This window comes from Sinocyclocheilus grahami, unplaced genomic scaffold, assembly GCF_001515645.1.
Source record: "Sinocyclocheilus grahami isolate Dianchi unplaced genomic scaffold, SAMN03320097.WGS_v1.1 scaffold188.1, whole genome shotgun sequence".
NCBI classification, from domain to species: domain Eukaryota; kingdom Metazoa; phylum Chordata; class Actinopteri; order Cypriniformes; family Cyprinidae; genus Sinocyclocheilus; species Sinocyclocheilus grahami.
This window is the reverse complement of record NW_015505367.1, coordinates 1,309,530-1,330,201: the sequence shown is the minus strand read 5'-3', so window position 1 is coordinate 1,330,201 and position 20,672 is coordinate 1,309,530. Positions and strand designations below refer to the sequence as shown.

The 20,672-nt window shown below is 37.4% G+C and overlaps 1 protein-coding gene across 1 annotated transcript; it reads left to right on the top strand.

Moving 5' to 3' along the window:
• Positions 1 to 806: 806 nt before the first annotated feature.
• LOC107594690 (guanine nucleotide exchange factor VAV3-like) lies at positions 807 to 17,342 on the top strand. Its single transcript, XM_016284821.1, has 8 exons — positions 807 to 933; positions 3,681 to 3,746; positions 4,225 to 4,259; positions 4,392 to 4,508; positions 7,427 to 7,514; positions 8,611 to 8,719; positions 14,776 to 14,924; positions 16,361 to 17,342. Exons 1-8 carry the CDS (start codon positions 814 to 816, stop codon positions 16,400 to 16,402), a joined length of 726 nt encoding a protein of 241 aa, XP_016140307.1. The 5' UTR covers positions 807 to 813; the 3' UTR covers positions 16,403 to 17,342.
• The last annotated feature ends 3,330 nt before the right edge of the window (positions 17,343 to 20,672 follow it).

Genomic DNA, 20,672 nt, shown 5'->3' with positions numbered 1-20,672 from the left:
CCTCAGTCTAAGGCTTCAGGGGGAGTTTATGTTGTTCCCCAGCCTTATTAACCACCGTACACTGAGGCTCTAGAGTAAGAAACAGCCTCAGATGATCTCCTTCTCTGTCATTGGTTAGTGTCACTGCCTCTGATTTAGTGGATAGGGTTGTGGAAACAACAATTGCTGCTGTGCGTCACTTTATTTGTCCTTTGTGAAAGAGAAAAGTGGACATTCGCTTTGGGTTTTGAAAGGCCACCCACTGAGCACAATGCTGGAGTGGAGCAAAAATAATGGTTGTGTTGCTTGATGTGAAATGCATTTCATAAACTGTTTATAAAAGGCTATAGTTGTTATTAAGTGTATCACAAGCATAAGCTTTCTGGCTTTATTTTATTCTTTATTCTTTATTTGTATTTTATGTTGCCTAATTGCTCTCTATTCTGTCAGTTTCATAAAACACATAATCTGTAATCTTTTACATAATTTCGTATTGTGCTGTATTTAATGTAAACTTGTTCTCAAGCCATTTGACGTATGTAATCTGACACATTCAATTAGAAAATAAGTTGGACTTGATTGTTTTCATTGTGAATTATTTGCTGACTGTGAACATTGGCTGTTAAGCACCAAAATGGAGTCAAGTGGTTGAAAAATGAGAGGGCTGGTGATGTCAGCTAAAATCAAAACTTTTCACAAGTGAAGTAGGTCAAAAATCTTTTCTTTGGAATTATGTGCACAAATGCAACATGCAAAATAAGACCAGGAACATGTTTTAGGAATAGTGCCAATATTGCTTTTATGTCACATTTTATTTTTACAGGTTTGCCAAAAATGCTGGTCATCAGAGACTATTTTGGGGTTCCCAGTCCTTCGGGTGGACCGCCGCTGAATGCTCAGATTGGTGATGTCATAGAGGTCATCTATGCCGATCCTCACAGCTCCTGGTGGGAGGTCAGATAAAGTACAGTAGTATTTAAACACCAAATAGTGGAATTGTGTTCTGTGGTGTCATGGGACCCTGAAGCTTGATCACAACATATATCAAAGCAAATAGGGCACATATAACCTTTTCTACAAATCTGTCTTCTGACATTTCAACCAAATGATAAATGCAGTAACCAGTATTTCCATAGCCAACGGACTGTCGGCCTATTTAGGTGAATTATAATAAAAAAAAAATAATTTATATTTTGAAAATTAATACAATTATTCTGCAAGGATTCATTAAATTGATAAAAATTGTATATACATTGGTAGCCAAAATTAATATAACATTAGCATTTTCACCAGCTAAAAAATGGTTTTAACATCTTTTTCTGTAGTGTGTCAGTAGGAAATATCTTGTAATATCTTGTAATGTAATGTTTACATTTCCAAACATTCATTTTGCCATTAATTGTAATAATCCAGTGAGATTTTTGTTTGCACAAGAAGTCTGACGACAGCCAGTGCTCCACACAGATTTGATTTGATCTCATCATCATCCAGTCAGTCTGGAATGACATGAAGAAACAGAACAAACTGAGACAGCCTAAATCCAGAAGAACTGTGGCAACGTCTCCAAGATGCTTCAGGAGACCTACCTGCAAAGCTACCTGAAAAACTATGTGCAAATGCACCTAGGGCAAAAGCTGCTTTAAACGCAAAGGATGGCCACACCAAATGTTGATTTAATTTAGTTAATAGAAGTTAACTGATAAAGAAAATCTATTTATGACATTATTTTTGACAGCATCCTCATTTAACAGTACTGTAGCTTTGCAGACAGACTGGATGATGATGATGAGATCAAATCTGTGTGCAGCACTGGCTGCTGTCAGACAAAAATTATTACAATTAATAGCAAAATGAATTTTTGGAAATGTAAACTGATATTTCCTACTGACATACTATAGCAAAAGATAGAAATAACTGACTTAAAACCATTTTTTGCTGGTGAAAATACTGGTGTTGTATTAATTTTAGTCACCACTGTATTTATAGTTGTTGTTGTCTTCTTAATTTGTTCAATTATCTAATTAATTAATATTACTCCGTACTCACAGCGCTATAATGTTTGTAATATTGTAATATTTGATTCTTTTTGAGCAGATATACTACTGTAAATACAAACACATCTGTACTCAACTTAGTATAACTTTAGTACAATATACAAAAGTGTAAACTATAAATAATGACTGAAAACTTTCCTTTTTTCACATTGCTTTCTAATATGAACTGATACCTAAATCTTTGTTCAGGCATGTTTCGGCATTGCCGTTTTGTCTCTAGCTTATTGTCACAGACTGTTCCTGCGTTATTTATTTCTGGCTAGTGCCGGGCTGCTGTGGCTCTTTTTCTCTATGGTTTATGGTGGCACTAAAACCTCATCTTCCTCCTGGTGTTGCTCCAATCTGGCCGACGCGTCTCGAACAGCTCGGCGGGGGAATAGACACTTAGCGAGATTTCCCATGCTTTATGCTGGGCCATTTCTGCCTGATAGCACACACCGAAGCAGGTAAAACCCTACAGCTCAAAAATGGATGCCAAGAGATTCACCGAGCCAACAGACTGAGACAGGCAGCAGCTAGACGTGCGTGTCAGCCGTGGTTCTCCACGCACCAGGCAGGTCATAGAGGGGAGCGAGAAGCGCTGCTGTTGAATGATAATGCACATCACTGGTTTATTTTATCTTGTGTGAAACGACACTTAACTCTTAATAAGGCTACTAAATCTTCAGAGTCCCATGACACCAAAGAATGGAATTACAGAGCTCTAAGCATTCATCTCCCATGTTACTAAAAGACAATTATCTCTGTCCCGTTGCCAGAACAGTGCAATCGATCACTGTAATTTAATTTGATCCTTTAGGCTGCCAACTGTTTACTCTAATGGGGTAATAAGTTTAATCTTTATCATACGCTTATCTGTGGCCTAACAAATATAAAGGGCTTTCAAAAGCTACGGCGAAACATTATTAAGCCGAATAAATCATGAATGCAGTTCCAGTTTGGGGCTCCAATCTAATTTGGGGTAGAGGTGCAATTTTCTGAAATTAATTTCATTCTTGTTAAAGATGATCTTAAAGGGGGCCAGGAAAGAAAAATATATATTTAGCAGTATAGTTGTTTGAGAAGAGGCTCATTACACCCTCAGTCAAACCTTCAGTCAAAATCGCAATCAATCATAGGCTGCTAAATTTTGGCATCTGGTTCCACCGCATTCACAGCGCATTATAACCTCCCAGCTGTTGTTTCATACCGAGTCGGGGGGAATTGTCAGTTTTTATCCAAAAATATACAGATAATTGTGGCTGAAGCCATGCAAGAAATGAGCCTATTTTAAAACTGGCATCCGGCCTGCGATTGCTCAATACAATCTATTGCACGAGGACATAATACGAAACTCGGGTCTAATGTAATTCATAAATCCAAATATGCTCGGAGCAGCAATATCAAACAATGGCTTATTGGCGAGTGTTGTGATTCACGAGGTTCTGCTGTGGAAGCTGTATGATTATTCAGCATTAGTTGATGCTTTCATTCTGATGCGTAACGGAGTTTAACCGTGGGTAGGGGCTGAACAGTAATTAACTGTGGCTCTAAATGAGATTCACTGCTTGTTGTGAGCTAATTGTCTTAGATTTATTAAAGCAAAGGGGAGGGGGAGCATCGCCTCAAGGCAAATATAATGCAATTAACAACCACACGTCTTGGCAGGGCAAAATCCTGACAACGCAAGAGACCGGCTTCTTTCCAAGTGATGCAGTCAAACCCTGCCCATGTGTATGTATATTTGTATGACTTATATAATCATTTTAATGCTGTTGATTTCTATTTGTGTGAACTATGTACAGTATATCAGTGGCCAAAAGTTTTTAATAATTATGATTATTAAATGTGTTTGAAAGAAGTCTCTTATGCTCACCAAGGCTGCATTTATTTGAACAAAAATTAGTACAGTAATATTGTTAAGTATTAGTACAATTTAAAATAACTGTTTCTATTTGAATATATTCCTGTGTTGGCTAAGCTGATTTTTCAGCAGCCATTACTCCAGTCTTCAGTGTCTTGGTTCTTCAGGTTCTTCAGGTTCATGGTTCTTCAGAAATCATTCTAATATGCTGATTTGGTTCTCAATTAATTATTAATAATGGTTTGTATTATCAATGTTGAACATGTTTATATATAATGAAAAACTTAAATGGGTATAACTTGTAGTGTATGTAAGTATGACATTGTTTATAATGTTTCTCATCCTCAGGTACCGAGGACAGTCGACTATTCAGCTCAACCCTGGTATGTCTCAACAGTAAATGTTTAATCACATTTATTCCAATGTCCACATGACACAAAATAACCTGCACGATTGCATGTGCTGAGTGTTGTTGTTTTGGTTTTAACCACGTGCATGTTGGCTTGTGCGATAAGGTTCGCCGGGCCCATGGAGAGGCACCACGCAGAGTCTGAGCTCATGGAGAGAGAGAACAGCACCTACCTGGTGCGATACAGGAGCCGGGAGAGCAGAGAGTACGCTATCAGCATCAAGTACGTGTAGCTATTATCCCACCTCATATATTTGAGCCAGCATGTTTTTATTGCGCATAAAATTGGCATGACAGATAGTCATGAGGTCCTTGCATGAACGTCCTTTTGCATGCAAAGCTTAGATTTCTTCATGCATTTCCCTCCATGCAACCCAATGCATAATGCATCGTGGAATTTGCATACAGCTACTAATGTGTAGCATAGATGTGGTCAGTGAGTGATCACGTACATACTCACTGTGGGCTTTATTACCTCAGAACATTAAATAGTTGCATGTCTCATGCTCATGTCTCAAAATATTTTATCCTCTGAATGTGTTCAGGGACCGACAGCACTATTCCACATCCTTTGGTTATAGTTAACTCTCCACAACAAGCTCACATTTAAAGTTTAAAGGGGATTGTGGAATAACCTAGCACTGAACATTAGATCTTCTCATTCTCATGACATCTTTAGATTAAGTATTTATAGGAATAGTTCACCAAAAAATGGAAATTAATTCACTCTACTTTTTAGGTGACCTGCCCCTTTAACGCTCACTTATTGCTCATAGGCTCTTAAAAGGGTTTTATTTGCACATTTAGAATGCACTTTTTTATTGTGCTCCATAAATAAATTTATTTGTTAAAACTTCTTTGTTGAAGTGGACATTATTGACTACGTTTACATGGACATCATAATCTAATTATTTACCTTATTCTGAATAAGACAATATTATGATTAAGGTTTACATGTGTTGCTTTTAGAATATTCCTTTCATGTTCCCGTTTTACATGTTATAGTACATGTTATACATGTTATACATGTTATAGTACAGTTTGATTAATGGCACACGCCATTACGTCACCACGCGATGCCATCCAAAGTCCCCTCCAGAATTTCACATATAAACATATAGTTCTTCTTCGTTATGATGCCATATTCAGTTTTGGATGTTTCATTTTTCATTTACTGAAAGCTTCAAGTGCAGTTAATTATTTGTCATGCTATACGTGCAAACAGACGACGGCAGTGTTGAAGCTCTTTTGTTTGCCGTCAAACGGTTGACCACTGCCGTGTGTATCCTGTCACGAAATGCGGCGAAAGTCCTACACGACAGTAATAATGTGATTAAGGTGTGTACATGTCTATAATGCACTTCAATAATGCGACTAAAATAGGAATACTCCACGTCTTAATTCGATTTGTGTTTACTTCGAGTATGACTTTAGTCAGATTAAGGTAATCAAAAATCTCTGTTTACATGGTAGATTCTTAATCAGAATATTGTCCTAATCGTGTTAAAATCGGAATATTGTTGTCCATGTAAACGTACGAATTATAGACGAACTATATGTTTATATGTGAAATGGATGGCGTCGCGTAGTGACGTAATGACGTGTGCCATTAATCGATTTATATACTATAACATTTAAAACGTGAACATGAAAGGAATATTCTAAAAGCAACTCATGCAGTGGCGTAGCATCTGGGTATGCAGGGTATGCAGGTGCATAAGGTGCAATTTCTCTTGTACGACAGCTTATCAGAATTCTCAGCCCGAGTCCGACTGGAGCCCGTGTCTGTCACGAATCCGGTCCATGGGCTTCAGGCCGATTGCCACTAGAGGTTATTCTCCCATTACATTGACTCTTACACCACACAGACTGTTACACATCACCCTGGACTGCATTTCCCATCAACCATTGCACTGATTACACGCACACAGCTGAATGCACTGATCACACACACACACAGCTGAATCCAATCAGACATGCTCCTTAAGCCATGGACTTCCTCTCTCTCACTGCCGAGTATTGTTCTGCATTTTTCACTCCCCAAGTGTTAGCTGCCTTACTGAGCCATTCTGTGTTTTCTGTTTTAGTCTCGTGTATTGTTTTGCATGTACCCCTGTTTAGCGGATAGCTACCTTACCGAGCCTGTTTAAGTTTTCATAGTTTTCTTAGTCTAGTCTTAGTCTTGCCTTGTCTGTTTTCATGGTCTCTGATTCACGCCACGTCTCTTGGATTAACCCTTTGCTTGCTGTTTCTGACTCTGTTTGCCCCTGCTTGGACCTTTGCCTTCTACCTGGATTTATCTCTTGCCTTGCCTTCGATATCCCCATTTGCCATTGTCTGACCCATGCCTGTTAAAACCACGTCTCTTAATAAAAGCTTGCACATGGATCCTCACGTCTCGTCGGTCCCGTTACAGTGTCTTTTTCTCTCTCTCTCTTCCCCATTACACAGCTGCTGTTGCAGCCATTAAAATTGTTCAGTTTTGTTTTTTTAATGGCAAAGTGGTAATATTTCTTTTCGTTTCTTTAAGTTCATTTAGAAATGTGTTTGGAACATTTTGTTAATGCATTTTGTTTGTTAAATTCAGGTTTTTGTTTTTTAAAGGAATGACCAAGCGGCCAGCGGCAGACAGTGAGTTGAGCATATGTTTGATCAATTTAGCCTTCTCAAATCAACACGACGACTTGCCTAAAATAAAATCTATAGACATTAAAACACTTTGTGCATTTCACAGTATTACTTTAAACATTTAACCTAAATAAATGTGTGCTGTTAGGTGCATATCCAATCGTTTGTGCAGAGAGTGGAAGCTGAATCACGTCTGATGAGGAAATGGCGAGTCAGGTTCATCAAATTCATCTTTGCGACATTGACTCAGAAAACACTAGTTTATTAACAAATAATTAAAATATCCCCTCACTATTTTTCACTTTTTTTGTTTGTTTTTTGGACTGCTGTGCCAAAATTGTGTTTGCATTCGTATCTACAAATAACCTATGGCAACATTTTAGTGCCACGTTGAAAAATAACTAAATAAATAAGATTAACTGATGTCCCTGTAAACTTAGTCAATGTTGACATTGTTGAAGTGGAAATATTGACAATCTTGCAATAGTTACAGCAATTCTCTGCCATCTGCAGGTACAACAATGATGTAAAACACATTAAGATCCTCACCAAGGAGGGCTGCTTCTACATTGCTGAAAGCAGGACATTCAAGACTGTGTTAGTAAGTGGGTTTGAGTTGCACAGAAGCAATGGTCTTCATCATCATTTGCTCTATTTATCATCACCGTATGAATACATATGTAGGGTGCTATAATTTAGTGTCGCTAGCTGTGCTGCAGAGACCTGAGCTTTTTTTATCGAAAAACCAGAACATGTGCTGATCTGCATATTTCTGTATTTCATTAGCATAATTAATAATGAGAGTCCAGCTATTAATCCATCAGAGTCTTCAATACTACTGCAACCTTGTTATGTTTTCTTCTAGATGGTTTTAAAATGATCAAGTTTCCCTAATAAAGTACACTGTGGTGACAGCATGTACTGTAAGAAGGAACACTTTAATGTATGCAATAGTGCTGAATGATTATTAATTCATATATCATGGTACTCCAGGGTGTGTCAAAGAATAGTATTACCATGGTGCACATCCATAAAACAATGTATGCATGTTTTTGTAAATGTGAGCATCTACACATAAGCAATTGTAGCTGTTCCACTAAGATCAAATAAGGCAGGGTTTCCCAACTGCAGCTCTTTGAAAGGTAATACAAATTTAAAATTAAGATCTAAAACTAATTCCGGAGGAGCACGTTCAGCACAGGTGGATGATTTTCAGATAATCAACTTAATTAGCATGATAGTACATGAATACTGTATATATATATACAGCCAACTTACCGCTTTCCCACAAACGTTTTTCTGGCATCCCACCTCACTCCTAACTATTCTTGTCCCAGCTTGGGGATATGGGGAGTTCTCTGGGTTCCTCCCCTCGGACAGCACACCAAATATGCATGCTATTCACTCAATCTGATGACAGAAAAGTGAAGTGTGAAATCGTGAAAATAAATTAAAATAATAAAAATTAAACACTAAAAAGATGCTATATTTTGTTTGTTTACCTGCATGTGATTTAACCATTAACCAACAAAAAAGAGAATTGTGAACATGTGAATGTGTTGATAATTATTGAAATATTAACTTAAAATTACAGGGGGACTTTAAGTAAATATTTTAGGTCACAGGGGTTCAGCTGGCAAAACATTTTGGGAATCCCTGAAATAAGCATTTAAACTTGTGATTTTTTTTCTGTCCAGGGACTTGTTGAGTATTACAAACAGCACTCTCTGAAAGAGGGTTTCCGTACTCTGGACACTAGTCTGCAGGTGCCCTATAAGGAGCTTGGTAGTGGACTCGCACCTGCTGGTGAGTATCGTATACCATGTTTAAATTCACAATGACAATATGATGACATTAGTTCAGACTGTCAGCATAAAAACACATGAAATCTGATTTTTTTTTTTTTTCAAATTTGATTCAAACCCCATATGGAGATGGTTTGAAGTGCAATTCCAATCAGATTTTTACTGATGCATCTCAGTCTGGATGTTCTGGCTGCTGGATGCACATCATTCTTAATGTGACAAACAACAATAACGTCAAACCGTTGATGGGGATGCCAGAAATAATTACAGTATACAGTATTCAAACGAAGCCGAAGCTGACTGTGACTATGGCATGGAACATCACAATATATACCAGTCTCCTCCGTTGCAGAGTTTTTCTTGTGTGACAGAGAATTTCTGCATCGCAACTCAATAGGGCGCTTATTTGGAGAACAAGATGTTGAACCTCTATTTTTTCCTGCATCTGTTGAAAGCCTCATCAAAAAGTGGGTATGCTTGTGTCGTGCCATGCAGATAAGTTGGTTATGTCTGGACACACAAATCGGATTTGATCACTTGCAATTAATAGTAAGCCTGAAAAGATCTGATTTGCCTGCAGTCTTGGGGTATTTGGACTTGAGACTTAGACTCGGACTTGGACTCAGACTGCAATTATGAATGAACTTGGACTCAGAAGGACTCGGGTGGACTCAGACTTGGATTTGTCTGAACTCTGAAAAATTTCTGTGTCCAAAATGTCCATGTCACGTGTAGCATAAAAGATAAGTAACAACATAAAATTAGGATAAAAATATCTCCACTCTAAATTTTTTTTTATTAAAAACTAGGACTGAACACTGACTCAACAAGGTGGACTCAAACCCAACACTAACATTAGTCTCTTCTGCAACTCAAGAAAGTTGAAAAAAGTGTAACTTTTTCATATGGTGATGCGACTATCACCAATGGAAGTGAAGACAGTGGAGGTTTTTTTATTTTGTTTTACAATGATGTCCAGCAGATTTGTCCAGCATCCCTTTCTATTAGTAACAGAAAAGCAAGCTCAGAGGATCTCCTGGTTAGATGACAAAGTCATCTAAATTACATTATATAATTACATATAATTACATCATCATCTGATATAATTACATCATCATTTACATGGTGCAGCTGATTGGTTTCTCTGCACATCAGCAGCCAATGAGATTCCTGCTCAACTTTTAAATACTTGGCTAGTGCTTTCTGTAGCAGTTGCAGCGCACTTCAGCTTCCCCAGCTCCACCTGTATAGATCTACTATGGGGAAATTTCATGTATGTTACATCACTTGAATGATTTTAGCAAATGGCTGCAATATAACAAAGAGTGAAAAATTTAAGGGGTCTGAATACTATCCGTACCCACTGTATCTGTGGATGTATTGTCAGTAGCAAGTCTCTGTACTTGCTCTGCCACAGCAGAGTAGCAGATCTATTCTGACCAAACACGTTAACATCCCTATGTATATTTCTCATTTGCTCTGACATGCACTGTGAGCTGTAAGGTCTTATATAGACAGGTGTGTGGCTTTCCTAATCAAGTCCAATCAGTATATTCAAACACAGCTGGACTCAAATGAAGGTGTAGAACCATCTCAAGGATGATCAGAAGAAATGGACAGCACCTGAGTTAAATATATGAGTGTCACAGCAAAGGGTCTGAATACTTAGGACCATGTGATATTTCAGTTTTTCTTTTTTAATAAATCTGCAAAAATGTCAACAATTCTGTGTTTTTCTGTCAATATGGGGTGCTGTGTGTACGTTAATGAGGGAAAAAAAATAACTTTACAATAACCAAACACGTTAACATCCCTATGTATATTACCATGCTAAACTCTCTGAGAGTTGTCATGACAGAACCATTTATGAAATGTAGTGAAGTAAAAATAATGATATTATGCTTTGGAATGTAACAAGTAAACATTTGCCAAAACAAAAACATTCTGATAAAGTACAAATACGTGACTACTGCCCACCACTGATGTGATATAATGCATTACAGTACACACTGCTGTAATTTATATCCAATCAAAAACTTTCCCCTGCAGAATGTGAGTTTTTAGCAAAACTGATTTGTTGCCAAAATAGAAAGACATATTAATTTGCACTGACAATTGAGTTTGAAGAGTTACAGCCAGTTGCGCATGCCGTAACACTAGGGCATCCAGCAGCAGGAATGTCTACTAGCAGCCAAAAGTACAGTGACCAGTCGACCTTCAGCGATTAAAATCACAGTCAGTGTGAATGGGTCTTCAGACAGGTCCTCTTTTAATGCCAGGAGGCATAGCTAGCTCTCAGGATGTGTTTTTAGCTGGTGACTTTCTTATGCATCCCGACACCTCTCTGGCTCTTTTGATTAAATATAAAGGTTGGGGGGAAACATAGAGTGTGCATATATGCGTGTTGCTTTCATAGTGTATAAGCGTGTGTGTTTACTTCAGCTTTCATTGCCCAAGATGGCTAATCAAAAAGACAGACAGATGCTGTGAAGCGAGTCGTACGCACTTGGCACCTGGCAGCAGGAAAATGGCTGTTTTTGTCTGGCTCTGCAGCCGCTGCTGCAGGCGACACGGCGAGAGAGAGGACTCGGCTAAACAAGACGCTGGCGCTGCGATCAAGTAGCACCGGCAATCTCTCTGACATGACATGACAGTTTGCTTTGAGTTACAGGAAAAAGCCATGATGGATGCTAAGCTCCCCCTCACCTGTAGGGACTCTCTCTCACAGCTAAGAGAAAAAACAGTCCCTGCACTGAGAAATGAAAGGGCAACTAGTGGAGACATGGAAAGTCAGTTTTATTGAACAGAGAGACCTGTCACGTAGAAAAAGGCTTAGCGAACGAATACGGCTCTGTTGATAGAAAGAACGGGATAGTGGGGATTGTGAATTGGGGATTTCGCTGTTCTATTTGTCCTTTTTTCTTCAGCATCTTCGGCTTGTTAGAGGTGTTTATGTTCGACTGGCACTCTCAGTGACGCATCCTTTCACGAACCTCAGCAGAAAATCCGGGCCCTCGATGCATCCTGGGACAACGCTCTCGCTGATGTGCCCCAAACCAAAACACAAATACTCCGCCAGATCATTCGGTGTGTGGGCGCTGACACGTCTGCAGGCGTCGAGTGTTTGGTAAACACGTTGAACACAAAGGGAGATATCAGGGTTGTGTTTGATAAGCTAATGTGAGGAATGTTATTTACTAGACAGACAGCGCATCGGTTTCAATTCTGTCTATAGATATCCAAAGTGTAATTGGCTGCACGATTTCTGCAGGTGATTTCTGAGTGACAGTGTCACAGGTAAAAGTAGTTGGCTCATCGCCCACTGCTTCGTTCCCCCCAAAGGAGATGCAAAGCAGGCAGGCAAACATATTGTGGATTTGACGTTTGCTAGTTTACATATTAGAAAGTCCTGGATGCTCAGATGGGCGTTCAGATGGTAACAGGACTCACGCTTTGTATGAACGCTATCACAGCTGCGTCAGTGACAGGGCCAGGAGCACACACTCATGTGTTTTTGGCAAAGCCACCAGAACACCTAGAGAAAATGGTTTATTAAAAAAAAAGACACTTACAGGAATGGGTTGCCTATGTAATTTTTTAACCGTATCTCAGCTGCGTTTGCCCAAATAATGCAGTATGCGGTTCATAAAAGTAGACCTTATGGCTGAAGTAGTCTAAACTTTGGTATTTTCTGTCATCATTTATACACCCACATGCCGTTCCAAACCTGCATGACTTTCTTCTGTGGAACATGAAAGAAAGTATTTTGAGAAATGTGTTTTTGTCCATATAATAAAAGTCAATGGTGTCCAAAATAGGACTATGCAATAAATATATGTCCATATTTATTTGAAAAAATAAATCCATGGTACTGGTATTAATCTAAATGTTGATGTTTAGCCAGTAATTTTTAGACGATCAGATGTGTGTCGCTAAAAAGTCTGCATATTCTGCATATTCTCTTTCTGAAAGAGTACCGCAGTTAATAATAATATTGCAACATTATTAAAACATGTCATTGGTAATTTATTATTATTATTATTATTATTATTTATTTTTTTAAGAAATATCATACAACCAATATATTTTGTCCACATTTTAATTTATTCAGTATACAAGTTGTTTTGCAAAAACAAAACAAAAACATTAAACAATGCAATGTTTTGTTGTTAATTATATATATATATATATATATATATATATATATATTTTTTATATATATTTTAAACGATGCATTAAATTGATCAAAGGTTACAGTAAAGGCATTTATAATGTTACAAAAGATTTCTATTTCAAATAAATGTGGTTCTTTTGAACTTATATTTAATCAATGAATCCTAAAAAAAAAAAAAAACGTATCATAGTTTCCACAAAAATACTGAGCAGCAAAACTTTTCAGCATTGGTAATAAGAAATGTTGGTAACACTTTCTATGAAGCCCATATTTATTACACATTATAAGGGTATTCTTAAGGCATTATAATGAATTCATAATGCATTATAAAAGACCTTATAATATGTTATATCATCTTATAAATAATCATAACAACAATTATAATACATTATAATGCTTATGCATTTGTGGTTATAAGTTTTAAGGTTATGATTATTTATAACACACAATGAACACCATATAAAATCTATTTTTACATTTATAATGGACTATATATCTTGACATTGTTTATTTAAGATCTGCACAGTATCTTACTACATCTTGTAAGTGGTTAGGTGTGGAGTGTTATTTGAGTGTTCCCTGTGAGGCTAATATTAATTTTGATGTGAGCTAGTTAATAATTTCAACTGAAAAGAATTCTTATATGTTTATATGTTAGGTTACATTTTATTTTGATGGTCCTGTTAGTCTATGTGTTATAAATCATCATACTCTTAAAAGCTATAACCACAAATATTTAAATATTATAAAACATTAAAACTGTTCTTATGAATATTCATAAGGTGATATAACATATTATAAGGGTTTTTATAATGCATTATGCATTCATTATAATGCCTTAAGAATACCCATATAATGTATTATAAATATGGGCTTCATAGAAAGTGTTGCCGAAATGTTTCTTAAGCACCAAATCAGCATATTGATTACATTTTAAAAGACTGATTAAATTGTTTTAAGTTTTATTAATTTATTTTAGACAATATTTCTGATGATAAACTTGTACAGAATCATCGTCATAACAGAATTCAGGAAAAAATTTATAAACTGGCTGATTTCGTGAGGCCCTAAATTAAAAGGTAGCTTACTCTGTTGTTTACATCTAAAGCTATGTTTATATTCATTCTTGAGGTCTAACAAACATGTGGGATGCATTTCCTACCCCATTTATTGTATGAAATGAAAATTGTATATTATATACTGAATAATATATTTTTGGCAGTATTATTGCGCAGCCCTAGTTGAAAACAACAATGGACCTTATTGACTTATTTTATGGACCTTATTGACTTATTTTATGTTCATTGAGACATTTTTCATTGAGACATCTTGTGTGAAACTTGTGTGAATCTCAAGACTGGCATATTTCAAGGAGAGTGCTCTTTCGCCCAGTGCTGTGTGGAGTTCTTTATATCAGCTTGTTTATGTTTGTTTTGTTGAAAATGTTAAGATCTCTGGGTTTTTGTGTTCTTATGTTCTTTGCTCTGCCTCGGCTTGGATCCTAAGCTCCAGTGCTGTGTGGGCTTTCCGTTTTGAGTCCCACCAGCTACAGTTTTGTTCCTCCCTCCCCCTCACCCTTCTGGTCAGGTACAGCTATCAGCCACCTGTCTTATTCATTTCCCCCTCCAGCCATCTCAGTCTCTGCTCCCTGTGTTTGCTTCAGCTCTCTCTGTAGTGTATGTGTGCTTTCCGAGAGCTGCGGAGAGAGTGGATCTGTCTCCACATTTTGTGTGTGAAAATGTCTGTGCATGATGCAATGCCATTTGTGCCAAAATCTCCAATCATCTTGTTGCACGTTCACATGTTTTGTCCTACTTGGCATGTCCTGTGGAAACATGGGTGTCTCGCTCTTTTTGACTTATTTTTGTCCCCTTCTCCCTCAGTTTTGACCCCGAGAGTGCTTGGCATTGCACTGGCACGATATGATTTCAGTTCCAGAGATACACGGGAGCTCTCTCTGCTGGTGGGCGACCTGGTGAAGATCTATATCAAGTGTACCAATGGATGGTGGAAAGGTGAAGTCAATGGCCAGGTGAGGAAAACCACTCTTATACACCATTATTCAATTGAAGCTCAAGTATGAAAGCAGTTCTCTAGAGGTTTTGGTGCTTTCATGTTTGTTTAGATAGTGTGAAGCTTTTCTTCCAACCTTGCACATCATGGAACTGAACTCTTGCCCTTCCATGCAAATCACAGTTCATGGTTTCTCAAAAGGGAATTGCTAGGCACACTGCAGCAAGTAATGGTTGTCAGAGTGCTAAATACAGTTGTGTTCACACACAGTCAGATATGAAGAAGTGACAATAGAATTATACAGCCAGCATAGTATTGAAGAATCCTAATATTGGCCAGTGATCAGTTATCAGACAGAATTTTAATATCTTGCATTAATAAATACTGTAATTATGTTTATGATACATAATGTACTTGATGTAAAATGTTACCAACAGCTCTGTATTCTGTTATAGTTACACATTAAATCATTAGTCAGATTAGTTAAAAAATAAAACTTTGATAATATTGTCTGTTATTTAATTTAATATTTTTTTTCTAATATTTTATATTGACACTACTGTTCAAAAGTCAGAAAGATTTTTTTTTAAAGAAATTCATTTTATTCAGCAAGGATGCATTAAATTGCTCAAAAGTGAGAGTAAATGCATTTATAATGGTACAAAATATTTCTATTTCAAATAAACACTGTTCTTTTTAACATTCTTTAAAAAATTTACCATAAGGCAACACAACTGTTTTCATCACTGATAATAATTAGAAATGTTTTTTAAACACCGAGTACTGGAGTAACAGTTGCTGGAAATTCAGCTTTACCATCACATGAATAAATAATACAATTAAAATGTATTAAAATAGATTTTTTTAATATATATTTTGAGATATTACTATTTTACTGTAATTTTGATCAACTAAATACAGCCTTGATGAGAGAGAATTCTTTCAAAAAATTAAAAATCTTACCAACCCCAACTAATTTTATACATATTAATGATTCAGTAATGAATATGGTCATGTGTTTCAGGCCTATTGATTTACATATGTTATAATATATCAGTGGTACTCATGTTCATGGTAAAACATTTTTTTTAAACATACCCAGATCCATGACATGGCAATATAGAGGTGTGAGACAGTAACTGACATTTGAGATTGAAATTAAATTTTGGCTCACCATTTCCCTGCAATATAGCTGATCTTAACTCTCCAAGACACCCGAATCTGTCCTCAAGCCTTATTACATTCGCTTTTCTTCATTTCATATGCTCAAGTGCATTTCTAAGAGAGATGATTAACTAGAAGTGATGACAGAAGATGGCAGAATGACTCTTAATGATTCTTCTGCACATGTCATTATCAGATCTGACCCACAAGAGCTCTTAAACTAGTCACGAAGAAGAAGAGATATGCTCCGTTAGTCTTCAGTACTGTTTACTGATGCTGTTTATATCACAGGTGGGATGGTTCCCTTCAACTTATGTGGAGGAAGAGGAGTGATCAGCGCAGGACGTTATCATCTCTATGCTGCGACAGTGATAGGCCACTTGTTGGCTTTGTACAAGAAACGTAATAGCGAACAGTGCACCCTTATTTGAGCGAAGCACCACAAACACAGCAATTATCAGCCTCCTCTAATGGGATCCTATGGACTGCGGTTGAGACCTGCAGCGTGATGCATCCGAGGCCCCGTTGGCTTTGACTGTTTAATTAGTTATGAATGTCCCTCGCTGCTCCACATTCAGTCCAGACATCTCTTTCTCTCACTCTTTTCCTCCCTCTCACCCTGTCACCTCCTGAAATCTTCACACAGGGCCTGGGGCCCCCCTCTCTCTGCCTGTTTAAAATTTAAACTCCATTTCTGTGCTGTGCCGGACCTCCCATAAACTCAAGAGTGGCACGCAGAGAGAAAAGCCCTGAGCTGGCCGTTTTTTCCCTCCACTCGGCGACCTTTACGCGGTGCTTTCAGCTCACCTTGTGCTATAATTGATGATTTAATTCGCCCGTCTGACTCTGCAAAGTTTGGCTGGGACGAGATGGAGCGCCGTGCTGTCACGAAGCCTTCCTCCCTGTCTCCTCCTCTTCAGCCCTGATAACACTTAGTGGCGCTGCTCTCTCAGGGCGCTCGGAGCACTGCGCAGTGACAGGAGGGCTGCCGTTCAGTGCGATATCCATCTTAGCCGGCCTAACGTGCTGCGCTGTGATAAGTCATCGCTCTGTCTGTTTCTGAACCTCAGGTGCTCCCAAGCAGAATGTTGGCACTGATTTTGGACTGAAGTCAATTTCTTCTCTTATCATGCAACGGAACGACTTGTTAATGCTGTTGTGTTTGGGGCACTAAGGTTCCTAGACACTGCAAAAAATATTTGGCGAGGTTTATGCCTGTTACAAAAAATCTGCTAATGGAAAAATACAAAATACAATACTGTTCAAAAGTTTGGGGTCAGTACGATTTTATTTTTTAAAGAAATGAATACTTCATCAGGGACACATTAATTTGAGTGGCAATATGTTATGAAAGATTTGTATTTCAAATAAATGCTGTTTTATTGAACTTTCTATTCATTTAAGAGTCCTGAAAAAAAATGTATTACAGTTTATACAAAAATATTAAGAAGCGCATCTGTTTTCAACATTGATAATAATTAGAAATGTTACTTCCAGCAAATCAGCATAATAATTTCTGAAAGATCACATGACACTGAAAATTAGAGTAATGACTGCTGATAATTCAGCTTTGCCATCACAGGAATAAATTACACTGTCAGATATATTCAAATATAAATCAGATATAAATCTTTTAGAAAATCTTACATACCCCAAACTTTCGAACGGTAGTATATGTTTAAGATAGTTTCTCTGAAAATAAGTATTAATATTCTGCATCATTTTTACTTCTCAGGTATGTTTATCTTGTTATGAGGATTTGTAGATTTTTTTACTGGAAAACAAGACAAAAACACTGATATAGAATAGGATTTTTGCACTGTAATAGATATATCAGCTCCCCTTGAATTTGGCAGAGAATTTTTCTCTCAGATGAACTTTTGTTTAAAATAGTTATGTAAGTTGTTTGTAAAGGAAGTTGCTCTCTAAATGCACACACATTTGTTACAAGCTGCTTTTGTGCTAAAATCTAGGTCATATGGTTTTCTTAGTATAGATATTTACAAAAATTTCATTTTCACTGCTGTTATAATTGTTAAAGCACCTTCTATGCATTCATGTAGTCTGGTTTTCTTCAGAATAAATATAAATTATCACTTGTTTCACACTGTTTAGAGAGGGAATTTTGTATGGCTGTGTACAGTACAAACATAAGGGTACAGGGTCCAAACATACGTTTTTGCCATGTTTGCCAATGTTGTGAGAAAATTTACTGGATTTAAATGCATTTCTTTCTGGCCACGAAACTATTTTGTACTACTTTGATTATTTGTTCTACCCATTACAGTGGCATTATTATAGCTGTTTTTTCCCCCCTGTATATTCATTTTTTTCTTGAGCTAGTCCTAATATTTGTTCCTCACATTTTTTTGTGAGAAATATTCTAACAAATGTACTTCTCATGGCAAAAATAAACTTCTGATGGTAAATGTTTAAAATATGCATTATGTTGCAGTTCCTAATCAAGTTATGGCCATTGCCCAACTTTACATTTGACTTCTGGTGCTCAGCAAATGATCATTTTGGGCATTGGGTCTACATGGTACTTATTTAAAAATGATGAGACTGTGGTCTCTGTCCAGTGATGAGATCAGTATCCTCCAGCTATAAAAGTACACAAATCTCAATACATCAATATATTAACATAACTGTTATCTAGAACGTTTTCCTCCATATCCTTTCCATCCAGTTGTTTGTTTCCCTTTAATAACCCCTTTAAGCCACTTCCTCAGTGACATCATCCACCAGGAAGTGACATCATTCTGGAGAGACAACAACAGCAAAACATAAGTATTAGCGATGGATTTAATGACTTTTTGTTTGATTTAACATTTGTATGTTTTGTTGGGTTAGTTGGTTTATCTCACTCTGAATTATTCTATCCTGTCTGATAATTTGTAAAAATCTAAATTACTTTCACGTTAACATCTTAATGTAAGCTAACTCTCAATCTCTTACTGAGCAAAAACTAACCCAGTAAAACTTGTCAGTTCTCCTAAATCTCCACAAATAATGTAAGTCGGACTTTAGTTTCATGTCATATATCTCCTGTGTTTCAATATGTTTCCAAACAAACTGTTTGGGGTATCCACCTTTTTCTTGTCGTAAAAATGGGCGCGGCCATTTGTAAATTATATGGTTCTGGCTTCCGGTCTCATCTGCGTCCACTCTGTCCAGCTATTTTTAGCTGAGCAAAACAGTTCGTTTTGCTGCTTGATATTGAAAGTTGGTGTGTCTTATCATATTATTTTAATGTATTATCTTAATTATGAACACACTGGTTTGTAGTGCAAACAGTTTTACTGTTTACTGCACGTTGTTATTCTCCTCGTTATTTACCTATAGCGGCTAATGAACCGGAAGTCTCACCCATAGGCTTACTTCCGCGTTGAAGAAAAAGGTGGATAGTTTTGATTATTTTGTTCTCTTTTCAGAATTCCAGTGTTTTTGTCACATATTCCCAGTAATGCTCTTAAATCATCTTAGGACAGTAGGAGCTGAGTAGGAACAGTAGTTGAGATTTAACCCTGAGGCATGTTCAGAAAAAGCCATGAGGGCCACGCGTCAGCGCAGCAGTGATTGATGGCCAGCCTTGTTTGCCAGAGGATGGAAGCAGGTCTATCTCTCTCCACTTCAGAAAGGTGTGAACTGACAGCAGGAGACTTCAGAGAAAAAGAAAGAGACCAAGCGAGAGAAAGAGAGGGAGAGAGAGAGAGCATCCCTCAATCCTATGACCTGAAAGTGTCACCTCTTGGTGTTGAATACGAGACAGGAACGGGTGAAGAGTTGTGTGTTATATGGGCGTGACTTACCTCACCACACTGTCTTTACCAATGCAGCAACTGTAGATGGGAAGAGTGGGAGGGAAACTCAATAAAGCCCTGTACTGTATGTCTGATAGGACTGAGATTGAGCGCCTCAAGGACTTCATCAGCATTATTGAGTAATTAAACACTTGCAGATCAAAGCCTTTGAAGGGAACAAATCCTGAGTGGACCACAATGAATCCCCCCAATCCAACCTTGGACAGGTGTCCTCATGCACTCATTGGCCCTTTGGGCTTTGCACTTTGTAATACATCTGCCATTAAGCCCACAAACAAAAGTTGCGATGCATTGCCAGTGCATAGTGCAGTTGTACACTAACAAACCTCAGTAGGGTTCTGAGTACTATACTCAACTGCTGCTCCACTGTTGTTCAAAAATGATTAAAAAATAATAATTTAACAGTTCAGAAAACAAAACCTTAATGTTTAGTAACGTACAAAGTGTTGTAATGGTGTGCGATTTCGAAACAATGTTTCCTGAAGCTTTGAAACCTTGGCAAACCCTTTGTTTCAAATCAGTGGTTCGGAGCACATATTAAACTGGCCAAGCCACATCATTTCAGCAAACAGGGCTTCTTTACGTCAACGGTTTCAAATTTTTTTTTTTATGGTTCTCTGCTAGAGAGCAGTGCCTAACCAATGAACCATGGCCTAATATATTGTTTTAGCAGATTTCTGGCCAGCTTTATGATGTGAGTTCAGTTTGAATGAATTTGAATAAATATGCAAGTATAAAGGGAGAGGGATAAGTAATAGTTCCTGATTAGCCTAATTAGC